This window comes from Leuresthes tenuis, unplaced genomic scaffold (genome assembly GCF_036924035.1).
Source record: "Leuresthes tenuis unplaced genomic scaffold, fLeuTen1.0.hap1 SCAF_16, whole genome shotgun sequence".
NCBI classification, from domain to species: Eukaryota; Metazoa; Chordata; class Actinopteri; order Atheriniformes; family Atherinopsidae; genus Leuresthes; species Leuresthes tenuis.
Window position 1 is genome coordinate 16,281,520 of NW_027325370.1, and position 14,606 is coordinate 16,296,125.

Below are 14,606 nucleotides of genomic sequence, written 5' to 3' on the forward strand. Positions count from 1 at the left end.
TCCATAAATGACAGGTATTAAAGCAGACACCTCGATCTCTGGCTGACAGGGTGAAAGAGAGAAGAAGGACACCTAGCAGTCACAGAAGATAGAGGCCCAATCTGGTATGCTATATGGTAATAGTAGAGTCATAATCATGAAGGAGCTTAGAAAAAAGTCGATTATTTTCATCTCTCCTCCAATGATGTATAACTGATTTTACTCTCCTTTTATTTGGGGACCAAATTCCAGATGTGTCTAGAGCTAAGATAGAAACACAAGATTTGATTCAAGACACAATACTTTATGGCCATGTCAATATGGATGAATGGAATTTGTGATAGTGAGCTCAGACATTCCAAAAAGAAAGTACTCACTTATGAAATACATAAAATAGTGAAAAAAGAGAGTATAATAGACGTAAATACAATACAACAAGCAAACACAAGCTTAAAATCAAACCACCACACAGTCCATACACACTAATACCCAAAGATAGGCAGTGCCATTGTACTCTGGATAAGGTGCTTTAAGTGCTTGATTTGTACGGCAATCTGCCAGATATTAAAACGGTTAAAAGATGCTCAGTTTGACTCACTTATCAGATTGCATGATCCACTGCTGCACAGTATAAAGTTTTGGTGGCACACAGTAAAGAGGTTTACCTCTGTCTCTTGGTGATTAGTTAGTGATTAGACTAATATGTTGTGTAAGTCAAACTGAGCATCTCCATTTTTTTATATAGTTGGGCATGGAAAAGGTGGGACGAAAGCTTTGCACTTGCAGCATTACCATGTATTTTCAGACTTGCAGAATTGATCCATACATAATTTGTATTTTTTGAATATGCTGAAAAACACCAAAACTCTACAGCCTGTCACCTCCCAGACTGAAAAATGAGACACAAAAGTGAAACTGCTGAAAGCAAGTCAAACCCCATTGACCGCCAGATTGGCAAAGCTCCTCTGCCATGTAAAAGTATGAATTTTTATTTAACTCAACTGCTTCAACTGCACCGATGCTTAAAGTTATGCATTATTCAGAGTGGGGCCACTTTAAATGGCAGGTGAGGGTATCGGCCTCTATCCAAGGAACATGTATAGCTTCACATCGCTTCAAAACACATGATGGTTACTGCTAAATGGGTAAATTGAACCTTCAAGACAACAAACCAGTGAGAGATGCAAACATGACCTTCAATACAGTCTATTCCACGGAATCAAATGATGGTTCTGTGTCTGTAAGTCACATGCTAATATGATCATATAGAAGTATTGATTATATCTGCCTGAACTCTCATCTCACAACAAAATACATTTTTGGTTTCTCAGATATTGATTTCATAAGCAGCAATATAAATTGCATTATCAGTGCACCACAGAACATCTATACTGAATGAATACTGAATTAGTCAAGAATAATTTACTTTGAGAAAATTAAATTAATAAAATTAGATGGTTGCAAACTGCAAATAAACTGATAAAATATGCGTTTGAGCCCTATATGGGTTTTTTTTTCTCTCGATCGTGAGGATGTAGGTGTGTGCTAGTGCATGGATGTGGGCATGTAGGAGTATCTTTGAACAGTCACCAGTGGACATGATGACTTTGGAATCAAAACCACTCAGCACCCCCTGGCAAAAGCAACAACAGCACTAGACACCACCCCACTCAGCCTCATTCACTTTTCCATCCCTTGTTCTTCTATTACTCTGTGTTTCACCACTCCAATGTTTTTGTCTGTTGAGCTCACACCGCCCCCCCTCTCCTATCATCTCCCCTACACATCCCCCTCTTCCTCTCATCCACTCTTCTTTCAGCGACCACAAAAGGTTTGCAACATGCATCAGCATCTCTTTTTTGTCTCCCTATCTACTGTTACTATACTGTTCATTATGGCTTTCTACCCCAGAAGCAACAGTCACTAACCAGATAATCTTGTTCCTATGTGCACCTTACCTTGTGGTTCCCTCTCCCTTCGTTATCATAAATGGAGCTGCAGCTGATATCTCCTTGCTTTGCTCTAATCAGCTTTGACACTCCTACCATAAATAATGAAAGATACACTGATCATAGAGAAAGGAGAGAGTGAAAATTCTATTCAAGAAATGCAGTGAAAACAGGTTCTGACAGCAAAATTTTCTCTTTTTTTTACTTCTTCGCATAATGACATGGATTCTGCAGGAGGCTATCAAAGTTATTTTTGAATAATTCAATTGTTTGTTTCTCTATGAAGAGAGTATGCTGAGGACAGCCAGTAGTCCAGATAGCCTGCGATCCCGAACACCAATGATCACGCCTGACCTGGAGAGTGGAACCAAATTGTGGCATCTGGTGAAGAACCATGACCACTCAGACCAGCGGGAGGGTGACCGAGGAAGTAAGATGGTGTCTGAGATCTACCTGACCAGGCTGCTAGCCACAAAAGTAAGACACAGAAGAGTGAACGACACTGCAGTTCTGTTAAAAAAGCCTCAAGGCACACTTGAGACCATCAAGGGATGCTCAAACTCATCCCCGTATCTCAAACTAATGGGACCTACATAGTATTTTCAACTCTTTTAAGACAGAGTGATCTGTTCAGCGATGAAATGATCATTCAGTCAGAATATTTGCAGATCCTTGAGTGATCATAGAATGAATCAAATTGCATCATAAGAACACAAAGATGTTAATGATGGATTTACATGTATACGTATGGCAGGCACTTTCCCAAGAGATAAACACATTTGGTGCAATCAGAGTAACCGTTTATCAAGCAGAGGTGCCGGTATATGGATAAATTAGCAATTAGAACCTATGTGTCCCATCAGATAAGTATGAGACAGACGGATTTTACATACATCTGCATGAATATTACCTAAAACCTAAATACCTAAAAACATTCAAAGTTGACAGAAATCTATTTTAGGCCATTATAAACTGCCACAGTTATGTGTTAAAGATCAGACTTTGTTGTATTCTTCTTTAAATGAAGCAGGGTTTCCTGCTCACACTCACTCAGACTCAGCTTTATTGTCATTCGAACCACTTGACATGATAAGAAAGAAACACAGTTTCTCTGGTCTCAGAATGTGCAGCGTAGCTACTAAACGAAAATAGGTATGATAGTAGAATAGAATCTATAAGAAAAAAAAAATAAGTATAAGATAGAATAAACTAGATAAAACTCTCTGTGACAAATGTACAATATTGCACAGGCAGGAATTGTGCAACTCTAATTTCACCCTCAAATTATCAGCTCGATCCCAAGAGATTCTCAAAGGTTTTGGCCCCCACAGATATGTCAAATTGGATAGTTTTTCTTAAAAATAAATTGATAAGTTTGAGGCTTTTTTCTCATTTATCCAAATGGATTCCTTAGACCTTCTTTTAAGACTTGCGATGACATTTGTGATCATTTTTATGAAGAAATATAGAAACTGTCATGTGCACACAAACGTTCGAGCACCCCTTACCATATTGTAAATACACACTCAACGATAAATCAGAAAATCCCTCCATTCGCAGTATGAGCTGGTCAGGCTGTCTTTTTTTTCTCTACTTCATTGTCTCTCAGCTCACCATCTCTAGCCTAATTGTGAAACGGGTAGGAAAATAGAGCAATGGGCAGCAGTTATAAGCAAGCCTGCTTTTCAATTTCCACTGGTAATAAGAAAAAAAAACAGATTAATAAAAGGAGGGCTTGGGGTGCAGAGTGCAGGGAGGTAGATACAGGCGATGTCAGGAGACGGGTAATTTGTTGAGGAATTGAAGATTCGGCCATGCATGATGGGAAAACAAAGAGGCAAATGCAATTGAGAAGCTCGTCTTGTCCTTGCCTCTTCACGACTGTTTTTCTGTGCCTGTCTGTCGGGGCATCATGTCTATGTAGATCTCAGTACTTTCATCAGTTATTGGGACGGAGACCATTCTTGTCCCATTTCATAGAGGCCGACTAAATACGATCCCCAAACATTCCCGCACTGATAGATTCTGCCAGATGCAAACAGATGCGTTGTCGGGGAAATTCATTTAAGCTACATTTGATATCATCTGAATGAAGCTTTGTCATTGCAGAGTATTATCCAAATCCAAGGACTGCGGTTATTGTTTGGGATTTTTGTAGAGCTCAGTGGTCAAATCAGTCAGTCTCAGAGCCAGAATTATCATTTCATAACCCACCACTGTGGACCTTTCATACTAAAAATTTACTCAATTATGAGACTTTAGATGCTTTAGATACAAGTGGCTCGAAATGGTGCACTATTATTCTGTCTCTTCTTTCTTTCGGAAATTGTATTAAGTGTTGTTATTCTCGTTTAATGGGCTGATTTGAGAATAAGGAATTTTGGTGGTCTATTTTTGGTGGAAGATTTGGTGGGAGAACAGAAAATAATCAACACATAAATGATATATTAAGAAATATGAAAAAACAAAGGTCAGACAAACGATCAAAATAAGGCAACAGCACCTTTAAAATGTCAGACATGAGAACCCAGCTCATGCTCGTATGTTATCATTTACAACTTTGATATGAAAAACCTCTCTGCCATTTAGACCTCTACTCTGTGTGTGTGAAACACACTTACTCAAATCGCTCAAGATTCAAACTGCAAATTATCCTTAAAAAATGTCACAGAGGAGACGGCAAAGATAAGCAAGTAAACCCCACTGACAACAAAACAGCACAAGAGTATATTTCTTATTGCAACTAATAAAAATGATTTAAAAACTTACAAGAACCAGTTTTTTTTAAAGTACAAATAAGATTGACATAAATCAAAGAGTTTCCTATCAACACCTTTCTTTTTTTCTTCTCCACTATCTGTTTTTTTCCTGTCAGGGTACGTTACAGAAGTTTGTAGACGACTTGTTTGAAACCATCTTCAGCACAGCTCACAGAGGCAGCGCTCTACCGCTGGCCATCAAATACATGTTCGACTTCCTGGACGAGCAGGCTGACAAACACTCCATCACAGACTATGATGTAAGACACACCTGGAAGAGCAACTGGTAAGTGGGAAAATTGCACCCACTGTTTCCAGGAAATTTGTGTTTCAGTAAGCATTCAAGAGTTTGATGAAAGTTGAAACGTACTGATTTGCAGTTTTATGCTGACCAGTAAAAGACCTCATTTTGAAAGAGTTTGTTGTCACGAATGTACTTGACTAGAAGGTTTTCTGCATGTGACCCACAGTTCTTACTTTGGTTACTAGCTTGAATCATTGTGCACCTGACGTGTTGGTAGTAACTGGTGGGTAATAGGATTAAAGACAATTGATGGTTTCCACGCTCCCTTGTGCACATGGCCTGTTTGACATAAATGTCCTCACCCAAACCACTCCACGAGGGTCCAACAGGCCCTTCTGTGGCAAATTATGGGCAGCCCACAACCGTGCAAATTGAGCATTCGATTGGATCATCTATTTAGAAAAAAAAAAGATGAGGAGCAGAAGAACAAAATGGACGCCTGTCTTGAGGAGAGACTTTGGAAAACAATGCTATTTCATTTGCAGGATCAAAATTCACTGGTTGATTTAATAAGTGTGTTTAGACTAGCAGTGTAACTTTGCCCTTATGTTTGGGCAGTATCAGACAGAGCCATTGTTTTTTTAAATCCACCAGGTAGCTGCAAAGTTATCTGATGGCTGTGGCCATCTACTGAACAAAAGACAATATAAGTCATGTCAACAAGTCAGCTTTCAGGCACACAATGGCTTTAGAGATTCGAAAGTAAAGCTGAACAATATGAATATCAGTCAAGTCAAGCATTTGTGGTCACTTAATTCTTTTGTATCATCTCTGTTTTCTCTAGTCTTCCGCTGCGGTTTTGGGTGAATGTGATTAAGAACCCCCAGTTTGTGTTTGACATCCATAAGAACAGCATCACAGACGCCTGCCTCTCTGTGGTGGCTCAGACCTTCATGGACTCCTGTTCAACGTCTGAGCACAAACTGGGAAAAGACTCACCTTCAAATAAGCTTCTCTACGCTAAAGACATCCCCAACTACAAGAACTGGGTAGAGAGGTGAGTGTAAGGCAAATCCAAACAAATTGGCATAGAAATGAACACGATTGGACTTCAGGTGGCCAGTTTATCCACAGTTCTGAAGGTAAAGTGGTAAACTGTATTCTTTCTGAGCTCCTGGAAGGTGGAGGAAAAATTAGGTTGAGCTTTAAGATCCGAGTTAATTACACTATTAAACAGTTGTACAATTAGAACAACATTATAGGTTGAACTTTATCTGCTACAGGCATTTAAGCATAAATATCTAGTTTAATTAAATTAAAGCAAAGAAACCATGCTTTGTAATTACCACCAGCTTGCCCCTGGCTTATTTATATAGATTACAGTAAATTAAGACTCTAGAAGATATCAGTAAAACCAGCTCCACGTGAATTGTGTTTCAAGTCTAAAAAAAGAAAAGTCCTTTTGCTTTTGTTGTTTCAAAGCCACAAGTTAAGTCAGAAAATACACAAAGAAGGATTTATCTCATTGGTTGCAACACTTTTTCCAACTGGAGCCTCACTGATAAGCGTCCTCTGGTTTACTCGTCATCTTTTATTCAGCTCTAGAAAGTTTAACTAATTTCAAGTTAAAGTTAGTGCAACACCTGCGCTTGCCAGATCTTTCAACTCTTGGGGATTCCACTGGTCTCTAAGTAGCTTTTCAAAGCAGCTTCTTCTGGACTCTTTGTTTGGCAGCGAGTATTGCAGCACCTCCCTCAACATGTGGTAAAGTTAGTTGTTTGTTTTGTTAGGCTCATCTATTTTCTTAATGTCAAGTGCATTGGAAGGGCTGCAAGTAGTCCTACAGCTGCCAAAGAGCATTTGGAGGGAGTGGGAGAAAAGGTTTTTATAGGTAAATCAACTGAGTGAGGTTTGAGGTAGATCCTGAGTTACGCCACATCAGCCTCTCCAGCTGCTGGTGCAGCTCTGTGTATTCATCATACATTATAGTTTTGCCTTCCTCACTTTCTTTCAATCCAGTAAGAAGTCATGAGTAATTAACATTAAGGTTTGTGTTGCACTGACAGGACAAATCTATATACAGTCCTTCGTAAAGTTATTGAGCCACCCTTAATTTCTTTATATATCGCTTCCAAGGAGCCAGGCTTTATTGTAATCTTTTAAAGTGGTTTTGAGCAATATTTCTCCAGGCTTTCTAAATGTCTTTCAAAGTTTTTTTTAAATTTTATTTTGAACATTGGCTGATTTTTCACAAAATGTCAGTCCAGTCCTTGCACCTTCCATTTTTAGAGGAATTCGCCTAATTGTTTGTTAAGCCAGGTCACACTTACCGATGAATCATTCATGAACCAGCGTTGTGTCTGCACATTACAGACAACACATCAAAGAGCCGATATTAAACTATATATTTAGGCACTTTGTTATTAGCAGCCTGTCACAAAGGCACATCATTTGTTTCCATTTATTTAGTTGTATCCAAAATGTAGAAGTGTCAGGCCTAAAACTACCTACAGCAGATGAACAGTACCTGAAAGTGAAAAAAAAAAAAAAGATAGTCGTACCAAAAATGGACTTTTAAGCTTGTTAGAAACATACAAACTCTGTCCCTGCTTTATAGTCTCACTTTCACCAACTTCCTGTGTTCCTGGCAATGAAGGATGGCTCCAGATATTTGCATAGTATAAACATGTAACTGGTTTATGATTAGACGCATAAGACGGCGTGCATTTGTAAATTTCACTTTTTTTCCGTTTCCTCTTTTATTACCTTCTTTTTGAGTAAAGTCAAAATAGAATAGTGGGATGTTAAAAAAACAAAACATATCCCGTTATCTTGTTTTAGTTAAGTTACTGAAACATCACCTACATTTTGAACAAGCCAAATTGCATGAGTTAGCGCAGCATTAAACAGTCATCAAGGTGAATCACTACATTTCATGAAAAATACTAAGATTTTCGTTATATTTACTCCAGAAACTCTGCTTAGAGATAAAGGTGGCATACTTGAAACTTATGAATAATGTCTTCGAGTTCACGGCGTTAAGTTGCTAAGCCAAGCTCTAACAATACATATGAATCTGCTTTACCTCTCCTCTAGATATTACTCCGACATCTCCCGCATGCCAGCAATCAGCGATCAGGACATGAGTGCCTACCTAGCAGAGCAGTCCCGCCTGCACCTCAGCCAGTTCAACAGCATGTCTGCGCTGCATGAGATCTACACCTACATCATCAAGTACAAAGACGAGGTGAGCGCCCTCTGAATATGAAGAAGAATCCAGCAGAAAAGAAGAATGCTGTGATTACTCAGTAGATGTGGTGTGTCTGCCGCTCCTGTTACTTGTCTTGACTAATACGATGAGGTCATTTTAATTCAATTACATTGATAACCAGTCTGCATCGGAACAGGCTAAAAGGTATTACCACCATTAGGATGCACATTAAGGCATGAGCTTAACACATTATGAAACTAATGGAGCTTTGCACAATTTATCTGATTTTCTTTTTTTATTTATTTTCATAAAGACCTTCATATCAACTATAACAGCTGCTGCCCATTGATTAAAACTCAACCACAAACTGAATCTATTAGAAGAATTGTGTGACAGTTTGAGAAATATGCTTATTTGCTTTTTGCTCAGAGTAATGTGAGAGGATCGATACCATTATGCTTTGTATGTCCTGTCATCACCTTGAGGTTACCAGGCAACCAGTGAAAATTCAAGCTTTTCCATGTGAAGATTATAAAAGAAACCATGTCTACAGCTATAAATGTAACAGACTTATCATGCAGTTTAAAACTCATATTTTAAACTGCCAGATCACACATAAATCTATTTCTTGACTCGGTCATGTGCGCTGCCAGCTTCATCCGTGGAGTCACTGGATGAATTGAGGGGTTGAAAAGGGAATTTATCTGCTCAAGTATCGAAGCTCTTGTAACTATGCTGCTCAAACCTTGATGTTAATTCTGTTTTTTGTGGATTTTTTGAAAAGTTACCCATGAAACTATTTATTGGTACTTGCACCTCGTTTCCTGGAGAACCCACAGTGACTACAACGCACAAGAAAATCACTTTGATAGTTTGTATATTAAGATTAAGATTAAGATATTAAGATTAAGCAAACAAAATATAACATGGTAATAAGTGGGCGTTACATGTGGCAGAAGATAGATTTTAAGCTGGTTCCAAGCTGGTTTGGGTTATTTTATTTACCGGAACATGTTTCATGAACATAAATCTGCACTCACTGAATTTGCTATTTTAATAAAATAGTTTTATATCTGTGCTATAAGATGTGAGCCTCCTCCCCAACTTTATCATATATATATATATATATATATATGTGTGTGTTTAGAGATACATTCCCTCCTTCCATCTCTCCCCCATTCCATACTAGCAGTATTACTGTAGTTACTTTCTGCTAGCAGCTGGTTCCATTCAAACCAACTGCTCCCTGTCATTACAGCCTATTATCCAGATGTAGGCAGCTGCATGGGCTCCATCGCCTCTAACACGTGCCCCGACCTTACACAGACACACACACACACAGAAAAATATGCACGAGCACGTGTACAAAGATGTGTTAAGCATTCTTGTATATACTTACCAATACTCATACACACATCATTAAGACAATGCACACATACACACGCTGCACTGTACCAGCTCCTCCTCCTCCTGTTCACGCCGTGCAAAATAACAGTCAGGAAACAGACACACACACACATCCATGTACACAATCGCAGTGGCAATTAACATGCAATTATACACATCCCACCGGTCCTCACACCTGCCCTGCCAACCCTGCCCACGTTGTCAGCATCAGTATAATTGTAATTGCTAACCGGTAAATGGAAATTAGCATCAGAGCGCGCTTTCTGCAAAAGAGTTGGAGTGTATCTGAGCATTTACAGTTCTGATCACAACAAGTTAAAAACCCTGTGCAATGCTGCATGCTACAAGTTTGAAAGAAATGATTACAGCGTGATGTTGCTAAGTAATCATCGTCCCTCTTTATGTCCAGATCCTGTCAGCACTACAGAAGGATGAACAGTCTCGCAGACAGCGGCTACGTGGCAAGCTAGAACAGGTCATCGACACCATGGCCCTGGCTAGCTGAGGACCGGCCAGTCACACGCCTCAACTAGCGCAGAACTGGCTAACCAACACGCCTTCCCTGACAACCATTGATGCCCCGTGACATTTTGACCCTCGACGTTTAAAGTCTGTTGGTATCCCACTCAGAAGCTACAACCTGCAGCAGCGGAAAAGACTGCAAGGACACAAGCACCCAGCAGCAGCAGCACACTGGAGAGACAGCAGATTTTGGAACTAGGGACTCATCAGCCTGTTTCTTTTTTTTCCCCTCTTTTTGTTTAACTTTGAGCCACTAATCATACCATGATCAACCAAATTAAAGGTACCCCCACGTGTCAGCCGACGTGGACCTGAGCTCACACAGGTGACTGAAAATATGTTTAGCTGCAGTTAAAACGCTGCAGGAAAGGTACAAGCCACCTGCTATGTTTTTCCACTGCCTAGGCTAATATTCAGACTGTGAGCTGATAAAAATCCAGGATATTTTAACACGATACTTGATCTCTTTTCCGTTGCCATCCTCCGCCAGGAGGTCAAAGGTCAGGGACAGCGGCAGAGCAGCAGCCACAGAGCTGATAAGACTCTTTGTGTCACTCGCTGTCAGAAACTTCTGCAGGGTGGCTGCTTGGCAACAGACTGCTGCCACTGCAGGGCAACCAGGACGAGGAACTTTGCTGGAAAAACTCTTCTTCCTGTATCTGTATCTGTTCTCCAGCTCTTTAGCAACGAGAACTCCACTGCAGTCGGACAAAGAAGAGTGCCGGTTTTATAACCCTGCGTTTTATTTGTGTCTTTGCATTTGATTCTTTTCTTCCCCACCTGCATACTCTCCCCAGTGCTGTGCCACTTGTGTTACTGCTGAATTTGCACAACAAAGCTAAATCAAAAGAGAGAAGAGGATATATGAATATATATATATACATATATATATAGATATATAAATACAACCCTTTGTTTGTAAAACAAATGAAAATTTGAAAAGTTTTCCATTTCAGTGTACAAAAGATACGTTTCAGAAAATTTGATATTTCTTAGATGAAAAATTATGAAAACACAAGGAAAAAGTTGTCTTGTGCCATGTTTTACTTTGAATGTCGTTTAGTGCAAAAAGACTCCTTTTCGTAAGATGAAATGTGCTATTATAAAAATGTTGTCATGCATAGTGACTGAGAGTTTAAAAATAGGTAAATTGCAAAATTCTATATATAATACAGACACTTTCTATGTTACATGAGGTTTTGGGGCCATCGTGCGCTACATCTTTGGCTCTAAATATAGTAAAAAGACAAACGATGTCCGGAAGCCACCTATGAGCCAACCAACCTACAGTGCTTTGTGTTTGTTTTAGAGAAACCAAATACATCAAGGTCAGCTGATTTAGATGAGATGAAAAATCATTAGCAGATCCATGGCACCCTGTGCTTTACAGCTTCTTGATGTTGTTTTCAAGACCGCTCCTCTTGTCTGAAACAGTAGGACGTGCCCTCCAAAAAGAAGGCCAGATCAGCTGTGCAGAACATAGTGGATCAGTATTGTCAATTTTTGGTTTTCAAGTCTGCAGTGAAGACTGTAAAAGTAAGGGGTGCATTTTTGCAATGTGAATGTGTTTTTTTTTTTTTTCAAAAGATAATGAAATGTAGCTTGACATATGTGTTTTTTGTACAAGTTGAAGGCCTTTCTCTTTTTTTGTGTTAAGTGGTTTTGTAGGGGTAAAAAAAGAAAAAAAAAAGTCCACGTTTTCCTACCACAGCACCACATTAACATTGAAAATCACATATTCTTGTTCTTTAACCTTCCTTTCCCGGTAGACATACATGGATTCTTTGGAAGTCAAGAAAATTAGGCAAATATTTGAAACTATAAATATTAAGCAAAAATTTCACAGACTCATCCACTCTGTAAAAGCTCGTCATGAGATACTAAGCCCCAGACTTAACAAATCAAACACAAGTTCAGATGGATGTGTTACACATAAGATGGCTTCTCTACACATCTGTAGAATGTAAGATTCCGTTATATACCAATACCTCAAAAACATTTACTTTTTCTTCCACTACTGCAGTGCTTCCCCTCAGATTTTGTTCCTTGTGATGGAGTGTAAAAAACCTCTTGAACATATGCCTGAAGCCTCATTCAAGTTAAAAATGATGTTGGAAACTTTTAGTGTTGCATCAGGGACAATTGCAGACCAGTACAAACAGGTTTTCTTTATACAGAAAGAAACTTTGTGTATCCCTACGTCTGTTTTCAGTCGGCCAACACCCTTCTATCTCGGTGAGGGACAAACTGAAAAAAGCGTGCACGCATATTTATGCACTTTTAGGTGATATGCTGCATTTTTCTAAACCAATTGCAAAGTAAGATGAGGATGAACGTTTACGTAAGATTTAAAACGAACAATAAATCAATTCTATTACATTTGAAGACGTGCACTTCCATTTCAAGAGACGAAATTAAGCTATTGTTTGTTCCGAGATCAGCAGCTAATGGACTAAAAACTGCACCATGAAAGGCCCGAGGAAGTGACTGATGGGCATATTATAAACAATAATTCTATAGCCACAGCTGTTTTAGAACATGAAATGAAAGTGTGTGTGTGCGTGTATCACATTTGGTGCAACTGGTGAGTTTCCGCCACTTAAGTTTGTGACTAATTTAAATGACAGAATTATCTATGACACATTGGTACATGCAAACCACATCTTAGCTAGTACTGCAGATGACCCTGTTAGCAAAATTATATGAAAATTACAATGAATGCTCCTTTAATTCCCACTTAACACCCATCCTGATGATGCATACTCCAGGAAAAGCAACGAGATTCAAGACCTCCTTTACATTCTTTAGCCACCTTCCACTGTATATTCACACACTTGCTTCTTCACACGACATGCCACTAAACCAAACGCATGCGGCTGCTGTCAGGTAAAAACTCAACTCCAACCACATAACTTTTCTCAGTTTAGGATGTTTTCTGACAACCCTTTAAAAACCACAGTGTACATTTAAATCACTCTCGCCTTGATATCAGCATTCCAATCCAAGCCAAAATGCCGTGTTTTTAACTGACAGCACAAATATTCGTCCGGACATATTGAAACGTTCTGTATGTGCTACAATACTTGAACCACTGATCTACACAGGGTAAGACAACATACAGAGCAAGCTGACCAAAGCTTTTTCCCATTCACATCAGAAGAACAACTCTGTGAGCAGAGACTATCATTTGAACATCTTTTCAGTTCTTCCACAAAACGATTACAGTGCGCAGTTTTAGTCATTTAAATCTTCCTTATTGAAGGTATTTTGTGTTTGTCTCTTTTCTTGTATGGTGAACTTTAAGTAATGTTGCTTCCATGTACAGGCACTCAATAACACATTCTGACTGATACCGTGAGAATGTGGACAACTGCATTAGTGTTTAACTGGTATTCACTTGTTCTTTTGATGAAAACTTGTAAAGATTATTTTGGTGATATTGAAAGAGTAACTACGCTCACCACTTGGTTTACATTGTGGTGGTGGGGGAAAAAAAAACAAAAATTACAAGATAGGATTGACTTGGTGTCTGATGCTTTTCTTACTTAGTTTTGCTTCTTGTTTTCTGCTTCACCACTTGTTGGAGTAAAAGATTGGAAAAAAAAAAAAAACTCGGACAAGGCAGAGAAAGTACTTTGATGGTTATGGTACCTCTTCATTTTCCATTCCCTCGCATCTTTCGGGTTTCTTTTTCTTTGTGGAGATAAAAAACAACAACTAATGGTTGGAGGGCGGAGGGAGAGATTCTCTTGACAACAACATGTAAGTGTTCAATGTGCCTTGTTGGCCTCTTTCTGTATAGAAAATGGTGGGGTGTTCTCCTCATATACGTAAAGGGTATGATTCAAGTCAAAATATTCTGTCAGAAAATGGACAAAGAAATCCTTTTAATATGTAATGATACAGTATTTGATCAAATATTGCTCATTTCTTTTCAACAATGAGATTACAAGACTGGTGCAGTTTGTGTGTTATGTCTGATGCTCACAGATGTGTTTAGCATATCTCAATGCAAAAGAGTTGAGACACTTCTACAGCTAGTGAAATTACTGTCTCGTGCGTTTAGCATAACTTAAAGAGAAGAGTAAATGCAGCGTGTGGTTTGAGAGAATGCAACATGCTGGAATAACTGCATGCTGTGTGCACAGTGTCATGGCAGTGAAATGGTCAGGTCATTTTAATCTCTTGACTCACATTCTTTAACATACTGTTTTGTTTCTCCATGCATACAACAGACTTCCATCCATGTGATCCAGGTTCATCAGTTGTTTTGTACCTTTTTATTTTAGTTAGATTTTTTTTTTTATTCTAAGTCTAGCCCCATCCCATCTACAGTATAAATGGCGTAAAATGTGGCAAAGATGATAAAAACACATCCAACTCAAATACAAAATTTGTGACTGGCAACACCAAAGTAAGGAATTTGTGTCCATCTACATGAATAAAACAGTTTTCATGATTATTTAACCATTTGCGATGACACTGGACTATAAAGTAAAATCAACACATAACTCTCTGTAGGCGTAAATTATATT

General features: G+C 38.8%; 1 protein-coding gene across 2 annotated transcripts in view; it reads left to right on the plus strand.

The window, feature by feature from the left end:
• The window catches only part of LOC140271455 (plexin-A1-like), a 239,833-nt gene extending 225,513 nt beyond the window's left edge, over positions 1 to 14,320 (plus strand). For both annotated transcript variants that reach the window (XM_072366682.1, XM_072366681.1), the window contains exons 29-33: positions 2,215 to 2,405; positions 4,804 to 4,973; positions 5,776 to 5,988; positions 8,028 to 8,178; positions 9,959 to 14,320. In XM_072366682.1, coding sequence (XP_072222783.1) covers positions 2,215 to 2,405; positions 4,804 to 4,973; positions 5,776 to 5,988; positions 8,028 to 8,178; positions 9,959 to 10,054 — 821 coding nt within the window. In that variant the 3' untranslated portion in view covers positions 10,055 to 14,320. The remainder of the gene's footprint in view (positions 1 to 2,214; positions 2,406 to 4,803; positions 4,974 to 5,775; positions 5,989 to 8,027; positions 8,179 to 9,958) is intronic.
• The last annotated feature ends 286 nt before the right edge of the window (positions 14,321 to 14,606 follow it).